General features: G+C 42.6%; 1 protein-coding gene across 1 annotated transcript in view; it reads right to left on the reverse strand.

The window, feature by feature from the left end:
- Nucleotides 1–21,498, reverse strand: part of ADAMTS9 (ADAM metallopeptidase with thrombospondin type 1 motif 9) — a 934,075-nt gene that overhangs the window by 440,867 nt on the left and 471,710 nt on the right. The window contains 3 exon segments of the mRNA XM_078661546.1: nucleotides 10,318–10,444; nucleotides 12,967–13,096; nucleotides 13,178–13,344. Of these exon segments, the coding sequence (XP_078517672.1) occupies nucleotides 10,318–10,444; nucleotides 12,967–13,096; nucleotides 13,178–13,344 (424 nt within the window).

The following is a 21,498-nucleotide window of genomic DNA, read 5'->3' on the forward strand; positions in this document are numbered from 1 at the left end:
ACCTGAAAGGAAATTAATATGTCCATGCCAAATCAACCTACTTTCAACTCTCATAATAGTCTCCTGAACAGTAATTTGAGGGAGGACTGTTGATAGGCCCGTATGGGAGTGTTAGCCAATCATGGAACAGGGGAGGTGTAGATTCAATTCATCTTGCAATAAGGAAGTTGACACATTCAATGGCATAACAAACCCGAGCGGGCCCCCCTGCAGATATGCTGAAGGGGCCCCACACACTCACATCAGCTGGGGTTGAGTGGCCCCCTTACAGTCTGGGTAAGCCTGGGGGCCCCCACGCACCGCATGGGCCTTTGTTACACCCCTGGACACATTGATTCTGGCCGTTCTGGCTCTGCAAGTTGGCAAATCTGGAACCTGGTGCTTTTTCCTATAGCATATATGAAATGGCTAGATTACAGGGGAGTGCCTCTGCCCAGACCGACTACCACCCTTAGTAATTTGAGATCTTTGGCTGCCTTTAAAGGAGCTGACACCAAGCATTCAAAATCTGCTGAGTGGAAGCCGTGTTTCATGCAGCCGCTCAGAAACCTTTTTGTTTTACAAAACAAATGCCCAAAGCGGAAGTTTGTTTTTGTAAAATAAAAGAAAAATGTAAAAAATGTAAAATGTAGTACTTGTATAGTGCACGTATCACCCCCGAAGGGGTCTCAAGGCGCTTGTACGCATACCGCTGTGGAACTCTTCCTGGTTTTTCCCTGTGAAGTGCCCACTCCTGGGCACCCCCAAGGTGAAGCCAGGCATCCTAGCACTGCTGGGGCCATTGTGGAATTTAAGCAAGCTATTGCCCAGAGTTGCAGAGTGGGACCCATGATTAGAATAGGCACCGAGGCGAGAATTATCAGGTCCGAGGAAATTGAGCTCAAGACCCGCCGAGGCGGGTATTGAACCCTGGCCCGGGCCAGACCTCTGCATCAGGGTCTGCCACTCTAACCATTGAGCCACACTTCCCCACAAAAATGACTCTGACAACCTAGGGACATCCTATTTGGTTATGTGATACTGAGTGACGTGTTTGTTTAATTTTCACTTATATTTTTAAATGTGTACAACACACACTCTTTGGTTTAGTTAAGTACACAATGGCTACAGCTCAAACAAGAATAAGTAAAGGAATGTCTCAGTGAAGAGGCATAGGGCTAATGAGCATTTTGGCAAATGTGAGACATCTGGCAAGAACTGGTAGATGTCCCGTCCACCCTAAACACAGTGTATGCATAGTTGCACATTTTAAAAAGGTGATGAGCGATCTTCACATTTTTAGTGGAACCCCTGCACCCTTCAAACTGTAAATAAGTACCAAAGTCTTTCAGGCTCTAATATATAAATTACAGGTAAACACATGATAACAATTGGCCAAAAGCCTTCAAGGACTGCTATATATCAGAAGTCTCAAACTGTAAGGTTTTATTTAAATTGGTGCAAGAAGGTCGTGCACTTTTGCCTTCTCTTTAGTGGGAGTCTGGACAGGGATAAATGTATGGCTGTCAGGATTGTAAGTTTTCATTGACAATGACTGAATGACTTTAAGAGTTGGAGTAACTAACTATGGTGGCTGCATTCTTTTTAACTTGCAAATGATTTTGCACTCTCCGAAGACCCACAACATACTGTCCACACAAAGTAATCCAATGTGGTCAACACTAGCTTTCGAACCAGAATACCATGTTTTTCAAAAAGGGTCAGAAAGATAAACTGGTGTAAAGAATTCAATTGGTACACTTGAGGTTTAACTAGAAAGGGCACCCCTTTAAATAAAATTTCTTGAGAGCCATACATGTAGTGCTCGTCCCTCTCACATGCTGTATTTGACACTGAGAAATTAAATAGAAGCAACATTAGTTTATAGAAATCACAGGAAAAACTTTAGCTAACCAAAGTTGACATGAATTACATATCATGGGCCTCATTTCAGAAAGTGAGTTAGGAATACCACCAGCTTTAATTGGTTATAATTGCTCATATAGAGTGCTCAACGAAATCCACTCTGCGGTGCTACGTCCCGTGGTAAATGCATTAATTCCGGCAGCAAATGCATTGTTGCCAACAATCCACATGTCATAAAAACTACTGACAAGGAGTGATGGAATGTTCCACCTAAAATATAATCACAGCCGTTCTTAAAATGAGTCGAACGTATAACCAGCTTCTGCACGACAAGCTTTTGTTATGTGTGATCACAATGCACTGGAGGTGTTTTGGTTCTGAAGGGAATAGTTGCTGATCACCAAGATAAATGTATTTTTCGACTAGCAGTATTCTACTCCGAAGCAGTAAGTTTTACCACAGCTGCATTTGTAGCTGCCATAAGAACAGACAGATGTCTTCCACTTGCTGTTTTGTAGGTTGAAGCCTAGCGTAAGACTGCGCACATGCGCAGTCTCGCTGGCAAGATCTTATGATCTGAGGAGCTTTCACTAGCGGGCTTTAAGCCCTGCCCCTCTTTCCCATTGGCCGGCGTCACCGTTTATGCTAAACGGTGGCCGGCTATTGGGAAAGAGCACTTTGCGACGTACAGTTTTCTCTGTTTGAGCCATCCCACTTGGACGGGCTCACTTGACTTACTGCCGTAGCAAAAGAATTCTTATCTTTATGAGGCCATGTGTTTCAAACACATGGCCCCATAAAGATTCGCTCCGGCGTGATCCTCTTTCGTTTTTGGGACCACGCTAAAATGAAAACCAAGCAGAGCACTCGCTGATCCACACCCACATCCCTACACAGAAAGGAGAGAGTGTTGTTTTTAACCTAGCACCAGTCAGCTATACCCTAGCACTGGCACAATGGGCAAGAAGGATAGCGCTAGGGCACACCCGCATCTAAACTCCTCACTCCTGAGACACCACTGAACCGGCAGTCAATGTTCGAGGCCTCGCTGTGCATTGCGTCTCCAGCCTCACCTCCTGTCTCATTATTTATAATGTTCGGGGTGTGCAGACCATGGAGATGTCATAGTTTCCAGGTATGTGCCTCTCAGTCAGAGCGATCACTGCTTCGCGACCAGTGAGAGATGGCGCCTCGCGCCCGATGGCAGGGGAGGAAGTACAGTCCACTTCCTCACTGTCACCTGCCCCATTACTCCTCCTCCAGGCTCTCTATCACTTTATGCTGCCCCTCCCCTAGCCCCCTCGTGCAGCCCCTCTCTACTTAATGCGTGTGGTCCCCTCCCCTCTACGTACTGCATCTTCAGCTTCCCCCTCCCCACCCTCTCCTGAATGATCCGCGCTCGTCAGTCACCGCGGCTGGCCTCTGTGCCTTGTCTTGCGCCGCTGAGATGCTGGACATTTTCATCTTGATGTTTTTCGCCATCATAGGGGTGAGGCTGCTCTCTTACATCATCTACATGCTGTGACTGGCGCCAGAGCCCCCGACCCCTCTCCTGCCGCCATGCACGTACATTATAGCTCCCCGCTAGCTGCACCTCACACTGAATGGTAGCCCGTGAAGGGCTGCAGCCAGCGGGCCATGACTGAGGGGAAACGCCGAAATAGCCCTGCCCCGCCCGGTGTCACAGCTGTGCCTGTAAAAAATGTCTGCGGGGTGAGCCAAGGGGATGGGGTGCGGGCGTCGTGTGGAAATAAACCTCACAGTGTCCACAATGATAACAAATACACGTCTTTTCTTCCTGTACCCTCAGCAGTATTTCCACTTTGCCGGATACTGCGGGCTGCGGATCTTTTATCACCATATATTGTGGGAGGCATGCATGCGTTGTGTTGGGTAATGCATTCTGATGGACGAGTTTCTTCGTGTGTTGTTGTTGTTGCACTATATTTACATGGACTTTATCATGCGTTTGTGATGTTTGCATGTACGATTAAGCCTTACTTCCTAACCCAGGGTTAGCGTCTCTCTGCCTAGAATGTTGTGCTGCTCTTGGAAAAAAAAAACATTTTATGCACATTATGGAAAACCTTCACAGTTCTCACTTGACCAAACTGCACAACGTGCTTTCGTTAACATCTTAGGTGAACTCATGTTTACTTGTAAAATTTCGCTCACCTTTGATAAAACATTTTTTTTTTTTAACAGAGTCGATTTGTGTTAGTAAGGATGTCATTGCGCTCTTGAGCATGGAACATGCATCCAATACAAAATGTTTGTTGAAATTTGCAGAATTATTACGGGACAGTGTGTTCTTTTCCTACATGCCTCTGCGTCGCTGGAAATAAATCGCCCGTACCTTTGCTGTGTCCCTCACTGGAGCAGCGCGTGACATCTATGGAATCCTCCTTCCAATGGGGAACTCGGAGGGAGAATTTCAGGAAGGGTCGGCTTGCCTTTTATCGGAGTCTAATTTTAGAAACCATTTCCATATTTAAAAGTCATACCAGAGAGTGAGAACGGCAGTAAGCCAGCGTTACAAAAGGAGATGTGCGTGTGTATGTGTGCGCCCGCCTAGTATACTTGTGCGCGAGAATGCGCATGTTTTGTGTGTGTCTGTAAAATGTGTATCCGTGCGTTTCTATGTTTGTGTAGGTGCTGAGGGTAAAGGTTCTGCATTCCTACCTCTTTGTGTGTGCTTCTTTGTGTGTTTATCTCTCCAGGACTGCCACGATGTAGATTCGTGTTAGTGTACGTGTGTGTGTCAGTGGGCCTAATAATGTATTTCTATACGTGCATTCGTAATTGTTCATCACCCCTGAGGTTCATTTGTGCCCACACGTAACAGTTTGTGCTTGTATGTGCATGTGTGTTTTCACAGAACCGGACCATGCTTGGCCTTGACAAATGCCTCTCCTAAATGTGGATTAAAGTGAAGTTAAAAATAAACTTCTTTTCCACGCGATCCTTTCAGCCCCTGCCCAGATAGGCACGTTCTTGGCATGCCTCTGGCAGTGGGTGGGGGAAACCTCTGCTTACCCACCGCAGCCGCATACCCCTTGGGCAGCACAGGTGCCCGGTGAGAGTTCAGCCACCAGGAGCGTGGGCGGGAGATACTTATTCAAACACTGTGCTGCTGCACACCCCTCTAGCGCTGGGATTTAGAAGTTTCCTAAAGCCGCCCTCCTGCAGCCAGGACTGTGTAACTGGAGAAGACGGACACACTCTCTGTAATATATCCTCTGGGACAAAGATCTACCAGCTCATAAAACACCTTGCACTTGTAAAGCACAGAATCTCCTTGGTGGTGAAATATTAAATGTTTATTGGTACGCAACTCATTGGTGCTATCTCTTTAGACTCTGCAGGATAAAATCTGAGTGGGCCCACCAGAATTCGAGTCTGCGGCCATGTGGTCAAAAAACAGATGCTTGAATCAATGCATTAGTCTACTAAGTTATCAAAACCAACACAATGCATCAGTCATCCTCAGCCCAGTTCAATTTCCTCTTACTCCTTGACTTCATGATCGTCTGTAACCATGTATTGTGTTCTGCTGCCTTTTGACTTTGCGCTGTAGAAATATCTTATGCAGACATACATACAGACCCGGTATGGAAGGGTGATGAGGGGCTCTTAAATGGCACGCACCACCTCACAGATAAATTAAAGACTTGCTGCACAAGCGCTGCAGAGCGCCAGGTTATGCCTCTGACCAGGCCTCAGGCTTAATTGTGCCTCCATCCTGTAACTGAAATCCAAGGCTGATGCGCACAACAAAAAGTTGCAGTGGGATTAAGCATGTGAGGCGCATTTACTACTGATTTTCCCTCCATCTCCTTTGAACCTTTGACAGAAATAAGGATGAAAGTGAACAGAGTGTGGGAACATCTTTCGGATGCATTGCCAACGCTATGATACACTCTAGGTTCCTACATTTGCTCCTCTCCTGATACCTCTGCGCCACAGCCCTGAAGCATAAAATAGATGCTGCTTTTCCACCTTTCAGCTGAGAGAACAACCAGCAAGAACCAGAGTAACCGTGCAAATTGCATATTTTGGTACTTTGCTGGTGCCACGTAGACTATCCAACTATTGGAGACAGGGCTGGGAGTCTTCGGAGTTCCCAGTTATGTCCTTTCAGTTAGCCTTGTTGTGATCGCTATTAGATGCTCTGGGCAAAGGGGAATAGTTGGACCTCTGCTACGCTCTTCATATCTGCAGGCTGCACCAAGAATGCATATATGTTTACATATGTATAAATGCACATATATACATATATATGCATATATAGATATATAAAACATGTAGAGATATATATATATATATATATATGCTTTTTCATTCCAAAGTGCCCTAAAGCTTTTAGGAGGTCACTCGACAGAGCCTCCCCATACGGCTTTCAAATGCAACCTGCTTCAGTGCTCCTTTTCATTTTTAAAAGCCAACGCGTTTCAGGATTACAAATCCCTTCTTCTAGGGCTGCCACAAACCAAACACCTGAGCCTCGCATTACGTTCGAATTTCAGCTTTATTTATCACCATTACTACCCTCTGGTGGGCGTATGCTCATTGCAGTTAGTTCGTGCATGCTGGGAAACAGAGTTCCTAATGCGAGCGTTTGTTCATCACTTCTGGTAAGTTCAAGTGTTTATTTGCAATATTTAGGCTTACTTTCATTCCTTAGTAGGTTCCGGATCATTCGGCAGGTTAAATCAGCATATGAGGCTCTGTGCTGAAAGACGTCTTGATTAGTGCATGACGACAGCCTCACTCGCTAGAAACTGTGTTTCTCCTTCAGTCAGTGATGGTGCCACTCCTCACGGCCAGGCTGCCGTGCTGTAATTTTTCATTCCAAAGTGCCCTAAAGCTTTTAGGAGGTCACTCGACAGAGCCTCCCCATACGGCTTTCAAATGCAACCTGCTTCAGTGCTCCTTTTCATTTTTAAAAGCCAACGCGTTTCAGGATTACAAATCCCTTCTTCTAGGGCTGGAAATAAAAGATGTCCAAATGTGAGCCGTGATGCACGTTTGTTTTACCAGCCCAGGAAGAAGAGGAAATGTACCTCGAAACGCGTCGGCAAAAATGGTAAAGACCGGAACATCCAGGCGAGCTGCATCTAAATGCCGAATGGTGAGAGTGCTGCTGAGTGACCTCTCAAAGCTTTAGGGCACTTTGGGAAACAAACATTTACACGGCTGCCTGTGCCGTGGAGAGGAGCACCATCAAGAACCCTGTGAAGCTGTGGAGTGAAACCGTTTCACACCGAGACAGCGCAGCACTCCATATGCTAATTAAGCTCATCTTGCATGTTCCAGCGCCTACTAAGGACAATAATTGGTTTTAAAATACAAATGCGCATCAACCTACTGGAGGTAACACTGATACTCGCATTAGGAACTATGTACCCCATAATGCACTGTAAGAACTCTGCAATAAGAACAGCCCACTGAGGGCAGGTAATTGAAATAAAAGATGTCCAAATGTGAGCCGTGATGCACGTTTGTTTTACCAGCCCAGGAAGAAGAGGAAATGTACCTCGAAACGCGTCGGCAAAAATGGTAAAGACCGGAACATCCAGGCGAGCTGCATCTAAATGCCGAATGGTGAGAGTGCTGCTGAGTGACCTCTCAAAGCTTTAGGGCACTTTGGGAAACAAACATTTACACGGCTGCCTGTGCCGTGGAGAGGAGCACCATCAAGAACCCTGTGAAGCTGTGGAGTGAAACCGTTTCACACCGAGACAGCGCAGCACTCCATATGCTAATTAAGCTCATCTTGCATGTTCCAGCGCCTACTAAGGACAATAATTGGTTTTAAAATACAAATGCGCATCAACCTACTGGAGGTAACACTGATACTCGCATTAGGAACTATGTACCCCATAATGCACTGTAAGAACTCTGCAATAAGAACAGCCCACTGAGGGCAGGTAATTGAAATAAAAGATGTCCAAATGTGAGCCGTGATGCACGTTTGTTTTACCAGCCCAGGAAGAAGAGGAAATGTACCTCGAAACGCGTCGGCAAAAATGGTAAAGACCGGAACATCCAGGCGAGCTGCATCTAAATGCCGAATGGTGAGAGTGCTGCTGAGTGACCTCTCAAAGCTTTAGGGCACTTTGGGAAACAAACATTTACACGGCTGCCTGTGCCGTGGAGAGGAGCACCATCAAGAACCCTGTGAAGCTGTGGAGTGAAACCGTTTCACACCGAGACAGCGCAGCACTCCATATGCTAATTAAGCTCATCTTGCATGTTCCAGCGCCTACTAAGGACAATAATTGGTTTTAAAATACAAATGCGCATCAACCTACTGGAGGTAACACTGATACTCGCATTAGGAACTATGTACCCCATAATGCACTGTAAGAACTCTGCAATAAGAACAGCCCACTGAGGGCAGGTAATTGAAATAAAAGATGTCCAAATGTGAGCCGTGATGCACGTTTGTTTTACCAGCCCAGGAAGAAGAGGAAATGTACCTCGAAACGCGTCGGCAAAAATGGTAAAGACCGGAACATCCAGGCGAGCTGCATCTAAATGCCGAATGGTGAGAGTGCTGCTGAGTGACCTCTCAAAGCTTTAGGGCACTTTGGGAAACAAACATTTACACGGCTGCCTGTGCCGTGGAGAGGAGCACCATCAAGAACCCTGTGAAGCTGTGGAGTGAAACCGTTTCACACCGAGACAGCGCAGCACTCCATATGCTAATTAAGCTCATCTTGCATGTTCCAGCGCCTACTAAGGACAATAATTGGTTTTAAAATACAAATGCGCATCAACCTACTGGAGGTAACACTGATACTCGCATTAGGAACTATGTACCCCATAATGCACTGTAAGAACTCTGCAATAAGAACAGCCCACTGAGGGCAGGTAATTGAAATAAAAGATGTCCAAATGTGAGCCGTGATGCACGTTTGTTTTACCAGCCCAGGAAGAAGAGGAAATGTACCTCGAAACGCGTCGGCAAAAATGGTAAAGACCGGAACATCCAGGCGAGCTGCATCTAAATGCCGAATGGTGAGAGTGCTGCTGAGTGACCTCTCAAAGCTTTAGGGCACTTTGGGAAACAAACATTTACACGGCTGCCTGTGCCGTGGAGAGGAGCACCATCAAGAACCCTGTGAAGCTGTGGAGTGAAACCGTTTCACACCGAGACAGCGCAGCACTCCATATGCTAATTAAGCTCATCTTGCATGTTCCAGCGCCTACTAAGGACAATAATTGGTTTTAAAATACAAATGCGCATCAACCTACTGGAGGTAACACTGATACTCGCATTAGGAACTATGTACCCCATAATGCACTGTAAGAACTCTGCAATAAGAACAGCCCACTGAGGGCAGGTAATTGAAATAAAAGATGTCCAAATGTGAGCCGTGATGCACGTTTGTTTTACCAGCCCAGGAAGAAGAGGAAATGTACCTCGAAACGCGTCGGCAAAAATGGTAAAGACCGGAACATCCAGGCGAGCTGCATCTAAATGCCGAATGGTGAGAGTGCTGCTGAGTGACCTCTCAAAGCTTTAGGGCACTTTGGGAAACAAATATATATATATGCATATATCTGTACACATATATTCATATATATACATCTATATGTGTATATGTATGCACATATATATATATATATATATATATATATATGCATTTATATATGTATATATCTATATATATATATATACATATATAAACATATATACATCTGCATATCCATATAAATGCTACATTTATACATACATACATATGCATACATAAGCATGTATGCACATATGTTTACACATATATATGCACATGTATACATGCATACATATATATGCATTTATAGATATATAACACATGTAAATATATATATATCTTTACACATATATTCATATATGTTCACATAAATACATATTTAACATATATACACACATCTAAGTATCTATATAAATGCAAAATAAATACATGCATACATATGCATACATATGCATGTATACACATGTTTACACATATATGCACATATATACAGGCATACATATATATGCATATATATATATATATCGTCTATGTACATGTTTTTATTAGCACTAACTGGCCGTATGGTTTTGTATGCTGGGTTCCACAGTATAAACAAGCATTACAAATGCAATAAGTGTCGTCTTTTAAGATAAAGCCATTTGCTTTGCTATACAATACCATTAGCAAAGCAAATGGCTTTAACTTAATCAAAGGCGAGACCTATTGCATTTTCAATGCGTGTTAAATGCTTCCAGCTAGTGGTAATTAACTCTATGGCCTTTCTGTACCACCACCAGGAAAACATAGTTGCTACACAATCAGTAGTGTTTATGGTGAAGTGTTAATCTCAGCAGAGTAATCATTTAACTCTGGCGGCACTTTTTCAGTAAAGAGGGTCTAAAACATGCCTGGAGACATAAATAATTAGAAAAAAAGGAATAACAAAAATGCACATTATCTGGCTGAATACCTCAATTCACATTCAGTATTACACGGCTCGGTTATCGCATCTGGTGGGGGGATTCGATCACACCTTTGATCTGATACCACTAACTGGTCTGAGTCTCGGGTACAAATTGGTTTCTTCTTTCGCTCGCCTGAACAATAAAGCAAATATGTTAATGCACAGACAACAATCACAACCCTTGTCAGTAAAATGTTAAGCACTTGACACAAGGAGAGAAACAGAAATGAACCCAGGGCCGGACTGACTACCGGGCAGTTTGGAATGCTGCAGAGCTGGGGGCTGATTTCACTGCGGTGGGGGCTGATTTTGTTCAAAGAGACCTGCGTGTGATTTGAAATATTTAAAGCAAAACGAATTTCGTTTAGTACATGCAGGTCCCCATCAACGAAATCAGGTCCCAGCTCAGCAGCATTCCAAACTGCCCGGTAGCCAGTCCGGCACTGAATGAACCTCATTATAAAGCCAGGAGTCACATTTTCATTATTGCCACTTTTCATGAATCAAAAGCACTTAATATGTGTTCCAAGTGTCTACAAAAATATTTAAAAGGAAGAACTAAGCATGTACCTCAGGGTGAGAATCGGCAGGCACTTGCTGCAGACAAACCTCCAGGTACATGTGGCACAAAAAGAGTGGAAAAGCACATGGTCAAATTTAGAGTAGAAAAGCATGCTTCACAGAACGAGAATGGACAATAATATATGATCACAAGAGAATGAAAAGTACGTGGAATAGACGGAGAGTGGACAAACAAGTACAGAAATAGAAAAGCAAAAAATGAGAAGGCCAAGGAAGTCCAGCAGAAAGAGAATGACAATTATGCGCAACAGAATGAACAAGCATGTGCATCAGACTGAGTCTAGATACGTACGTATCAAAGAAGGAACTTTTTCATGCATGCAACACAGAAGCAGAATAGCCCAGCATGTGGTAATGAACAAAATTGACATGGCGGTGCCTCATAATGGGAAATGTCAAGCACATGCTACAGAATGGGAATGGCCAAAAATGGGCCACAAAATGAAGATGAAGAAGAAGAAGAATGCGCCACAAAACCTTAATAACTTTGTATGTGTCAAAGATTGAGTATAGTGGAGCATGTTATCACAGAAAGAGGTGGACAGATATTTGCCAGAGTAATCGAATGATTTAGCAATAGAAAGAAAACAGCCAAGTACATGCCATCTAATGAATATGTGCAAACATGTGCCAAAGAAGGAGAATGGTCAAGTATGTGCCACACAATGAGAATGTAAAACCAAGTGCAATAACATGGGTCTAGCCAGGCAAGCACTGCAAAATTAGAACAAATGTCCAAGTATGGGATATACAATGTGATTTGAAATGTATGTATTGTACAATGCAATGTTTAAGGCATTCTGCAAAGAAAAAAAGACGAATGGTCAAGCGTGTACCGAACAACAAGAATGGGGAAGTGCTTGTTATAGAATAGACAACAAAGCATATACCACACAAGGAGAAATGTCATTGAGAATGGTGGCTATTAGTTGCGGAATTAGAGGGAAGAATGAGCAAGCAAGTACCACACAATCAGAATAACCAAGCACTTGCCACACAATGAGAATTATCATGCACGTTTCACAGAAGAGTGGTAAAGTATGTGCTACATGCCACACAATGAGAATGACCAAGCCTGTGGTAAGGAACTGGATGAATGCTCAAGTGTAACCACACAGTGAGAATAGCAAAATGATTGACCCCACATTTAGAGGCACAAATGACCAAGCATGCACCACATAATTAGCACAACCAAACATATGCAGCACAATGAGATGACTATGCATTAACGATTGACAAGGAGGGATAACTACGTGGGACATTACCACACAAACAGAATAGTGAACGTGAGTCAAAAAATAAGTAGGATTGATGGGCAGGAATATGTCAACCAATGCTTAATTTATGGACAAATAAGTGCTAGGGTACAGCACACATCTTAGGAGGTCACAGCAGCTATCACCACCCATTGTCCCTTACAGTGCTGCCAAATGCAAGCAATAAACAAACCTACTTCTCATTACACTCCAGCAGGTGTGACTAAATTGTCTATTTCTGGCCATCCACAGAAGTAAGAATCACCCAGTGGTGCAGGTGTTATTATTTGTTATGTATTTTGTATTGTTAAATCATCTGATGATGTTCAGAAATAGACAGACAGTGCCACCATGTGGTAGAATGTCATAAATATGTGCCTGTGTCAAGAAATATGTGCAGGTGTGAGTACCTGCAAAGACCAGCACACATTAAGCATTGGTGTCACCCATTGAAAATGATGCATAACTGAACAATTGACAAAGCATTATAGAGCACCAATGTTAATTTAATATATCAGACCAGGGCAAAGTCAGTCCCGGAGGGCCGAATCCATGCCAGATATTTAGCATATCCCCATTTAGATAAATGTAGTTATCTTAAAATCGGGCATGGATCCGGCCCCCCAGGACCGACTTTGCAGAACCCTGTATTAGACAATGCACATGCAAAACGTGATTAATACTTCTAATAAATACATCAAGAGATGCTTTGTTAACATAAAAAAAGGAACACAGAGACTTGCCCAAAATATCATGTTCACGGTATTTTACAAGGTATACGCAGTAACAAAAGATTCCAACGAAATACAATTCCTACCTTGGCAAAGTTTACTGCAGGCCTGCCATGGGCCGTATGGATTCCAGAAATATTGCTGGGGCTTATCTTCTATTGGAACATTGAACGTATATCTAACATCAGGGTTATACAAATTACCCACTGACAATACCTACAAAACAATGAAATGGTTACTATTAAGCAAAGAAATGGTGCTGCCGATAGAACTAAGCTTCAAGAATGTATATGTTACCTGAAGAACTATTTCTTGCTCAATTCGATCAGTACAATTAATTCTTTCCACAGAATGATCAGATCCACTGTATTCAAGCACGGCACTTCCTACTTTAATTTCCCTTTTGAACATGCTGACGATAAAGTCTCCATTTAACAGGAAATCTCCAAGATTATTGGATAAAGCTGTTTTGGGGATAATAATGAGAAATAATTTATGGCAACGTTTTAAACGGAATATACCATCCCATGTCTTAGGCTGTTATCGAATACAACATAGTAGACAAGAAGTATGTGGAAATAAATTTTCAGCTTCTTGGAGACCTTAAGAAGGTACCTGGGTTTACACTTTCGTTTATAAATTAGCCTAATCTATATTCTATTGAGCAACATGTTTTAGAAAATAGAACCTAAACGTCCTCATATAACATCAATAAAAACCTAAAGAGTATGTATTATGCCCTCGAACAAACCTACGTGTTCAATTATAAAGGTTTTCAGAGTATACTTGCACACAAAGCCGTAATGATCAAGTTACTTAATGGAATTCTTCAACGCTATGGTTCTACTGTACTTGTCCAAGACCCTACTTGCTCCCACCTCACCACCGACACCATTTGTTTCAAATTGTATTGTATTGTATTGTATTGGGGACTTATATAGCGCTCGGCTGCCACAGCAAAGGGGCGTCCCGGCGCTGCGAGCAGAACTAAAAACAGAAGGGGAATACCAGAAGAGAAAAGATACAGTTACTGAAAAAGATGGGTTTTGATGGCTTTTCTAAAAGCCAACAAATCCTGAATGCCACGAATATTTTCCGGAAGGCTGTTCCAGAGCTTGGCGGCGAGCGAGCTGAAGGAACGACCTCCCATTCTGGCTAGATTGATACGGGGAATTACCACCAGATGTTGTCCTGCTGAACGCAGTCGCCTCCCAGGGATATACTTAGTCAGGAGGGGGCACAACATCGGGGGGGAGGCGGTTTTAAGGATTTTGAAGGCGAGACAAAGTGCCTTAAACTGAATCCTTTTTCCTACCGGGAGCCAGTGCAGTTTTTTCCGAACTTCCGCCACTGTAGAGTGGCGGGGAAGACCTACCAACGCTCTGGCGGCAGCATTCTGCACTCTCTGAAGTCTAACAACTTCCGCCTGATTAGCGCCCAGTAAAAGGGAGATGGCATAATCCAGCCTAGAGAGGATAATAGCTTGGACAATAACCTGGCGGGTGTGACAGTTGAAGAACTTCAGTGTAGGTCTTAGGTTGCGCAGGATGCCAAAGCAGATGGCTGCAACGTTTTTTGTATGATGAGTAAATTTCAATGCAGAGTCGACCCAGACTCCCAGATTTTTTTACACAGTCCTTAGGCTTAGGCGGTTGGCCTAGACTGTCAGGCCACCAGTTACCGCCCCAGGCTGCGGTGTTTTCCCCAAGAGCAGTATTTCCGTCTTCCCAGCATTTAGCTGGAGGAAATTCGCCGTCATCCAGTTGGTGATGTCAGTAAGGGTCTGCTTGAAGTGATGGGCCTCCAGACCGTTGTTACCATTAAGAGCCACCACCAACTGGGTGTCGTCTGCGTACGATACTAACGTCAGACCACTCTGTTTGGCAACTTCTGCCAGTGGTCGGACGTAAACAATGAACAGGGTGGGGCTCAGAGATGACCCCTGAGGCACCCCCTGTCCAATGTTATGTTCTTCTGAGATGTAAGGGGGGGTAGACACTTTAAAGGATCTGTTGGCAAGGAAGTCTTTAAACCATCCCAAGGCCGTACCTATGATTCCAACTTCCTCCAATCTCATTAAGGACCTCATGTGACACCGTATCGAAGGCAGCACTGAGATCCAACAGGATCAGTGCTGCCGTTCCGCCGGTGTCAAGAATGGTACGGAGGTCCTCTGTGACACTATGCAAGGCTGTCTCGGTGCTGTGACCCGCTCTAAACCCGTGTTGGGAGTCATCCAGAATGTTATTGGTTAGGAGGAAGTTGGTGAGGATGGTGTTAACATGTGCTTCCATGATTTTAGCTGGCCAAGGAAGAAGGGAGATGGGCCGAAAATGTTCAGGAAGGGTAGGATCCAGAGTGGGCTTTTTCAAAATGGGAGATACCCATGCCTGCTTCCATTTAAGAGGAATTTTGGCCATAGAAAGAGACTGATTGATAATATTTCGTATTGGTTCCGTGATAAGCTCATTGGCTACACAGAAGGTCTCAGGTTTTAAAGGATCGGCCGGGGAGCCAGATTTTATTTTTTTACAGATTTTATCAAAACTCACACGTTCTAGTGCGGGAAGGGAGGACAGACAAGGTCTGCTAGGGTCTAACGTAACGGAAGGCTGAGGGGAATGGGGGAAGGTCTCGTAAATTTTCTTTATTTTGTCTGTAAAAAAATTGGCTATGTTGTTACATAGGTCTGGAGAGGTGACAGCAGTAATGGTGGTTTTCTTTGCAGTAAGATCTTTTACAATTTTGAAAACAGTTTTAGAGACATTAGTGCTATTATTAATTTCAGTGGCGTAATAAGCCGCCCTCGTTCTACAGACCTGGCGATGATAAGTTTTCTGCAATTGAGCATAGGCATGCTTGAGGTTGGCATCGTAATTTTTTCTCCATCCTCTTTCCGCCTTTTTACACTCCTTTTTCAGAGTGGCTAAGTCTGAGTTATATGTGCAAATAATTTGTTGTGGGTCCCGCACTCCTAGGTAGTTATTTTAAGAGGTTGTTTAATGTGTGTAATACTGTCGTTGGTGCAATGGATGGTGATCTTGCTGGGCTTCCAAGATCGAGATATATCGTTATTAGACTATGTATCCTGTGAACACAAGATGCATTCCGTCCATGCACTCCTTTTCAAACTTTCATAAATTTTCGTGCAAATCTTATCATATTGAATAGTTCATTTATTTTTCATTTTGTTAGAGGTATGTCATTATATTCATGACTGTTCAACATATTCCATGTCTCAAAAACATTTTTTTCGCATTATTATAGTTGCCCAATGCATTTCAAGCGAAACGCCCTTCCTCAGGGGACTTCATAAACTCTAAAAACAATAATCAAAAGTCACAATCAGTATTCAAAAAAGAAGTGGTCCCTAAATAGAAACACGTTCTTATAACAACACAGTACAACAGTGATATCCCACACACTGTAGTGAAGCTAATGGAATTTGTGAAAAACATTTATGGTACTTTTTATAAAAAGGTGCTCAAAAAATACTGAAGACCCAATGACTGGGTACTGACCTTAATACATGGAATTATTCATTCGGGATGTTTAGCTGCAATGAGGAAAATAAAATCTTGGTGTCAGTGTGTAATGTGACACGAATGTCTCGTGTCCGTATTAAAAAATGTGTCCATAGTGTCTTACCGGGGTATTGGGAACGTGGAGTCTCCCTCGCTAATCTCGGCGTGCAGCGCTCTGTACGGGAGCGCTCTATGGTTTATGTGACGAGCACTGGGTGTTGCCAAGGTTACCATGCGTCAGCGAGTGACGTACTGCGTTCTCTATGGTTGTGGACGGCGCTGTAGAAACGGCTTGTATTTGCGGGGGTAAACAAGAAAGAAGGACTGTGTCGCTAAGGAAACAGCGTGTGTTTGCCAGAGTAAACAGAAATATGTAAACAAAAAGGCGGACTATGTCGCTGTTTGGAAACTCGAGTGCGTATAAATGCAGGGTGTAAAAATAAAGGTCAGAAAGCATACACGTGGGAGTGTATCTATTAAAAAATAATATTCACACAAAGAGTGATATTCACAAGAAAATAACCGTGTTGTATGTACATGGCAAAACGTACGTAAAAATATCATATTACCATTGTCCAATGACTAATTCAGTCTGTAGTTCGAGCTGAAATGCGAAGTGTCTCAAAAACTACCCAAGTTATGAATTATAGATAACAGTGAAGATCCAATCTTTCGTTAAGCCCTTTCGGCTGGAGGGTGCATAAGTAGTCTATCCAGAAGGTTTCTCTGCGCAGTAAGTGGCTGTTGTTGTCTCGGCCCGGCAGGGTTGCCACTTTTTCAAGTATGCAGAATTTGAGTTGGCTTGCATTGTGTTTTGCCTCATTGAAGTGTACTGCTATGGTAGATTTGTCATTTTTTAACCGGATGTTACTTTTATGTTCTACGATTCTGGTCTTTATTTTCCTTTGTGTTTTGCCTACGTATGAGAGTCCACAGGGGCATCTCAATAAGTAGATTACGTTTGAAGTGTCGCATGTTCCAGATACCTTCAATTTTATGGACGAACCTTTTGTTGGGTGGTTTAAGATATTTCCTTTTATAATTGCTGAACAGTTACCGCAATTATGGCATGGTTGGGTTCCTTTGTAAATGCCATGTTCTGTTGTTTTCATTTCCTTTACCAATTCTTTCAAATTCTTGGTTCTTTCGTACGCAAAGATTGGTTGGTGTCTGAATAAATTTTTGAAGTCATCTTCCAGTGCGAGCATAGACCAATGTGTTTTGATTGATTTTTTGATCATGGGGCTGTTTGTAGAATATTTTGATACGAACACAGATCTACTTTCATCAATCTTTTCTTTGGGTTTTAATAGGTGTTCTCTTTGTAATGTTTCAGCTCTCTGAGAGGCAGAATCCAAGATGGCTTGGGGGTATCCTCGTTTTCTGAATTTTTCCAACATGTCTTCTTTATGTTTTTGGTACAATTCCTATGTAGATGCTATTCTTTTGATCCTTAGTAATTGTGAAAAAGGTAAATGGTGTTTGAGCGGAGTTTGGTGGAAGCTTTTGAAGTGGAGTAAGTTATTTCTATCTGTTTTTTTGGTGAATATGGATGTTGTGATATTGCCGTTTTTGTTTGTTAATTGTACATCCAGAAATGATAAGGACTCTTTGTCAATGGTGAAGGTGAATTGTATTCTTTCATCAATTTGGTTTAGTAGGTTCAGTTCTTTGGTCAGATTTTCTTTGCTCCCTTTCCATAACACAAAGATATCGTCGATGTACCTCTTGTAGAGGATTAGATTATTGGCCCATTCTTCTTTGTTCAGTATGTGGTCTAATTCGTAACGGTGCATGAACATGTTGGCATAAGTAGGCGCGGCACAATTGCCCATGGAAGTACCCGACATTTGTATGTAAAAGTAGTTCTCCCATTCAAAATAACTGTGGTACAGCGTAAAGTGCAATAACTCCATTAGTAGTATTTTGAGATCTTCTGGTTTGTTCTCATGTACGAGAAAACTTTCCACGGCTGATAAGCCTGAATCATGCGGTATGGATGTGTATAATGATTTCACGTCTATACTTGCCATGATCATGTCTGTGGTAAAATTGTTTTTTTCTGATTCCAAAATGTTCAGGAAGTGTGTGGTATCCTTAATATAGGTTGAGCTATTTTGTACCATATTTTGAAAGTGTTTGTCCAAGTATTTTCCAACTGGCTCATGAATGGATCCGACTGTGGATACGATGGGTCTTAATGGTGGTAATGTTTCATGTTTGTGGATCTTGGGGATCATATATATATAGGGAGTTGCTGGATTATTTTTTGTGAGGTATTCTTTCTCTTTAAGGCCTATAGTACCTTGGTCGACTGCATTCTGTATTATGTTGGTGAGAATTTTGATGAATTCTTTTGTGGGGTCTGATATGATGCGTGTGTACATGTTAGAATCTTGAACATGTTTCTGTACATTTTCTTTGTAGTAACTTGTGTCCATTATCACCAATGCTCCGCCTTTGTCTGCTTGTCTTATCGTAATTTGCTGATTGTTTGCTAGTTTTCTTAGGATCTGCTTTTCCTTTAGCGGCATGTTGGAGTGTTTTGGTCTTGGTTTTTTGAATATTTCTTCAATTTCCGTTAGTATGACTTTTTCAAACGCGTCCAATACTTTATGGCTCACTGGAGTTATGAATTTGCTTTTGGATCTTAAACCCATTAGGGTGTTCTCTTGGTTTTGTGTAGTAGTTACTGTGGGTTCTATCACGTTAGTGAAAAAGTGTCTTAGCCTTAATGATCTGAGGAATTTGTATACACAAACTTTTGTCTCCAGTAGGTTAGAATGATATGTAGGAACATATGATGATCCTTTTTGTAATGTCTGTAATTCTTGATTATTCATTTGGTACTGAGAAATGTTTATGACAAGGCTTTCTGACTCCGTGTGTTTTTGGCCACCGGAGCACCTTCTGTTTGTGCGTTTGCTCCTCCTGGTTCTGTTTCCTGTCCAATGCTTACCTCTAAAAAAGGTGCTGGTGTTTGTTGAACACTGGATGTACTAGCTGTTTGTTTGTCCGTTGTTGGACTTAATTGAGCAGCGCGTGGGTCTTTTGGTTGCCCTGGTTTGGGTCTCCTGTTGTCCCAAGGGGGACGTCTTTGATGCGAATCGTCAGAAGATGTATCGTCTGTGGATTTGTCAGTATTAGGTCTCTGTTGTCGCCTTTTTGCATATATCTCTGCCCATGAGTATACTTCTCCCAATCGGTAATCTGTTGTATCTCTTTTGAATTTTCTTAATTTTCTGTCGTTTATTTCTTTGGTGTATTCATCCAGTTTTTTATTGGTATCTATCAGAATTTGATCCCATTCATCCTTTGTTACTAATTTGTTAAGTTCGTCTTTTGTTTGTGCAGCTTCTTTTGTCAGTTCCTCTATTAGTTTCGCTAGCTCTTCAATGATCAGTAAGATTAAGTCCAGGGAACATTTGTTTAGGATGGCGTGCCATCGTTCTGTGAACCTTGCATTGTTCTTGCATAATGTAGATTTTAAGGATATTCTCAAACCTCGAGGTATTCTTTGTGCCTTGTGATATTTTATCAAAGTGCTCGCATGGAGTTTTTGATTTACAATACTTTTTGATATGTACAATAGTTGTTTCAAGTTTGTTTCTTTAGAGCCAATACTCGGACTTATGTCTTCTGTTTCTTCTATGAGAGAGTAAATCCGACTGGTGTCATCTTCTGAGAATGCTAGGGTTTCTGCCCTTTGTTCTGTAGTATGTGCAATTTCTGCGAATTGCATTTCTGGTGGTGCCGGGAACCTGTTGGCTCAGAGGGTTATATGTGCAAATAATTTGTTGTGGGTCCCGCACTCCTAGGTAGTTATTTTAAGAGGTTGTTTAATGTGTGTAATACTGTCGTTGGTGCAATGGATGGTGATCTTGCTGGGCTTCCAAGATCGAGATATATCGTTATTAGACTATGTATCCTGTGAACACAAGATGCATTCCGTCCATGCACTCCTTTTCAAACTTTCATAAATTTTCGTGCAAATCTTATCATATTGAATAGTTCATTTATTTTTCATTTTGTTAGAGGTATGTCATTATATTCATGACTGTTCAACATATTCCATGTCTCAAAAACATTTTTTTCGCATTATTATAGTTGCCCAATGCATTTCAAGCGAAACGCCCTTCCTCAGGGGACTTCATAAACTCTAAAAACAATAATCAAAAGTCACAATCAGTATTCAAAAAAGAAGTGGTCCCTAAATAGAAACACGTTCTTATAACAACACAGTACAACAGTGATATCCCACACACTGTAGTGAAGCTAATGGAATTTGTGAAAAACATTTATGGTACTTTTTATAAAAAGGTGCTCAAAAAATACTGAAGACCCAATGACTGGGTACTGACCTTAATACATGGAATTATTCATTCGGGATGTTTAGCTGCAATGAGGAAAATAAAATCTTGGTGTCAGTGTGTAATGTGACACGAATGTCTCGTGTCCGTATTAAAAAATGTGTCCATAGTGTCTTACCGGGGTATTGGGAACGTGGAGTCTCCCTCGCTAATCTCGGCGTGCAGCGCTCTGTACGGGAGCGCTCTATGGTTTATGTGACGAGCACTGGGTGTTGCCAAGGTTACCATGCGTCAGCGAGTGACGTACTGCGTTCTCTATGGTTGTGGACGGCGCTGTAGAAACGGCTTGTATTTGCGGGGGTAAACAAGAAAGAAGGACTGTGTCGCTAAGGAAACAGCGTGTGTTTGCCAGAGTAAACAGAAATATGTAAACAAAAAGGCGGACTATGTCGCTGTTTGGAAACTCAAAAGAGATACAACAGATTACCGATTGGGAGAAGTATACTCATGGGCAGAGATATATGCAAAAAGGCGACAACAGAGACCTAATACTGACAAATCCACAGACGATACATCTTCTGACGATTCGCATCAAAGACGTCCCCCTTGGGACAACAGGAGACCCAAACCAGGGCAACCAAAAGACCCACGCGCTGCTCAATTAAGTCCAACAACGGACAAACAAACAGCTAGTACATCCAGTGTTCAACAAACACCAGCACCTTTTTTAGAGGTAAGCATTGGACAGGAAACAGAACCAGGAGGAGCAAACGCACAAACAGAA

This window comes from Lissotriton helveticus, chromosome 9 (assembly GCF_964261635.1).
Source record: "Lissotriton helveticus chromosome 9, aLisHel1.1, whole genome shotgun sequence".
Lineage (NCBI taxonomy): Eukaryota > Metazoa > Chordata > Amphibia > Caudata > Salamandridae > Lissotriton > Lissotriton helveticus.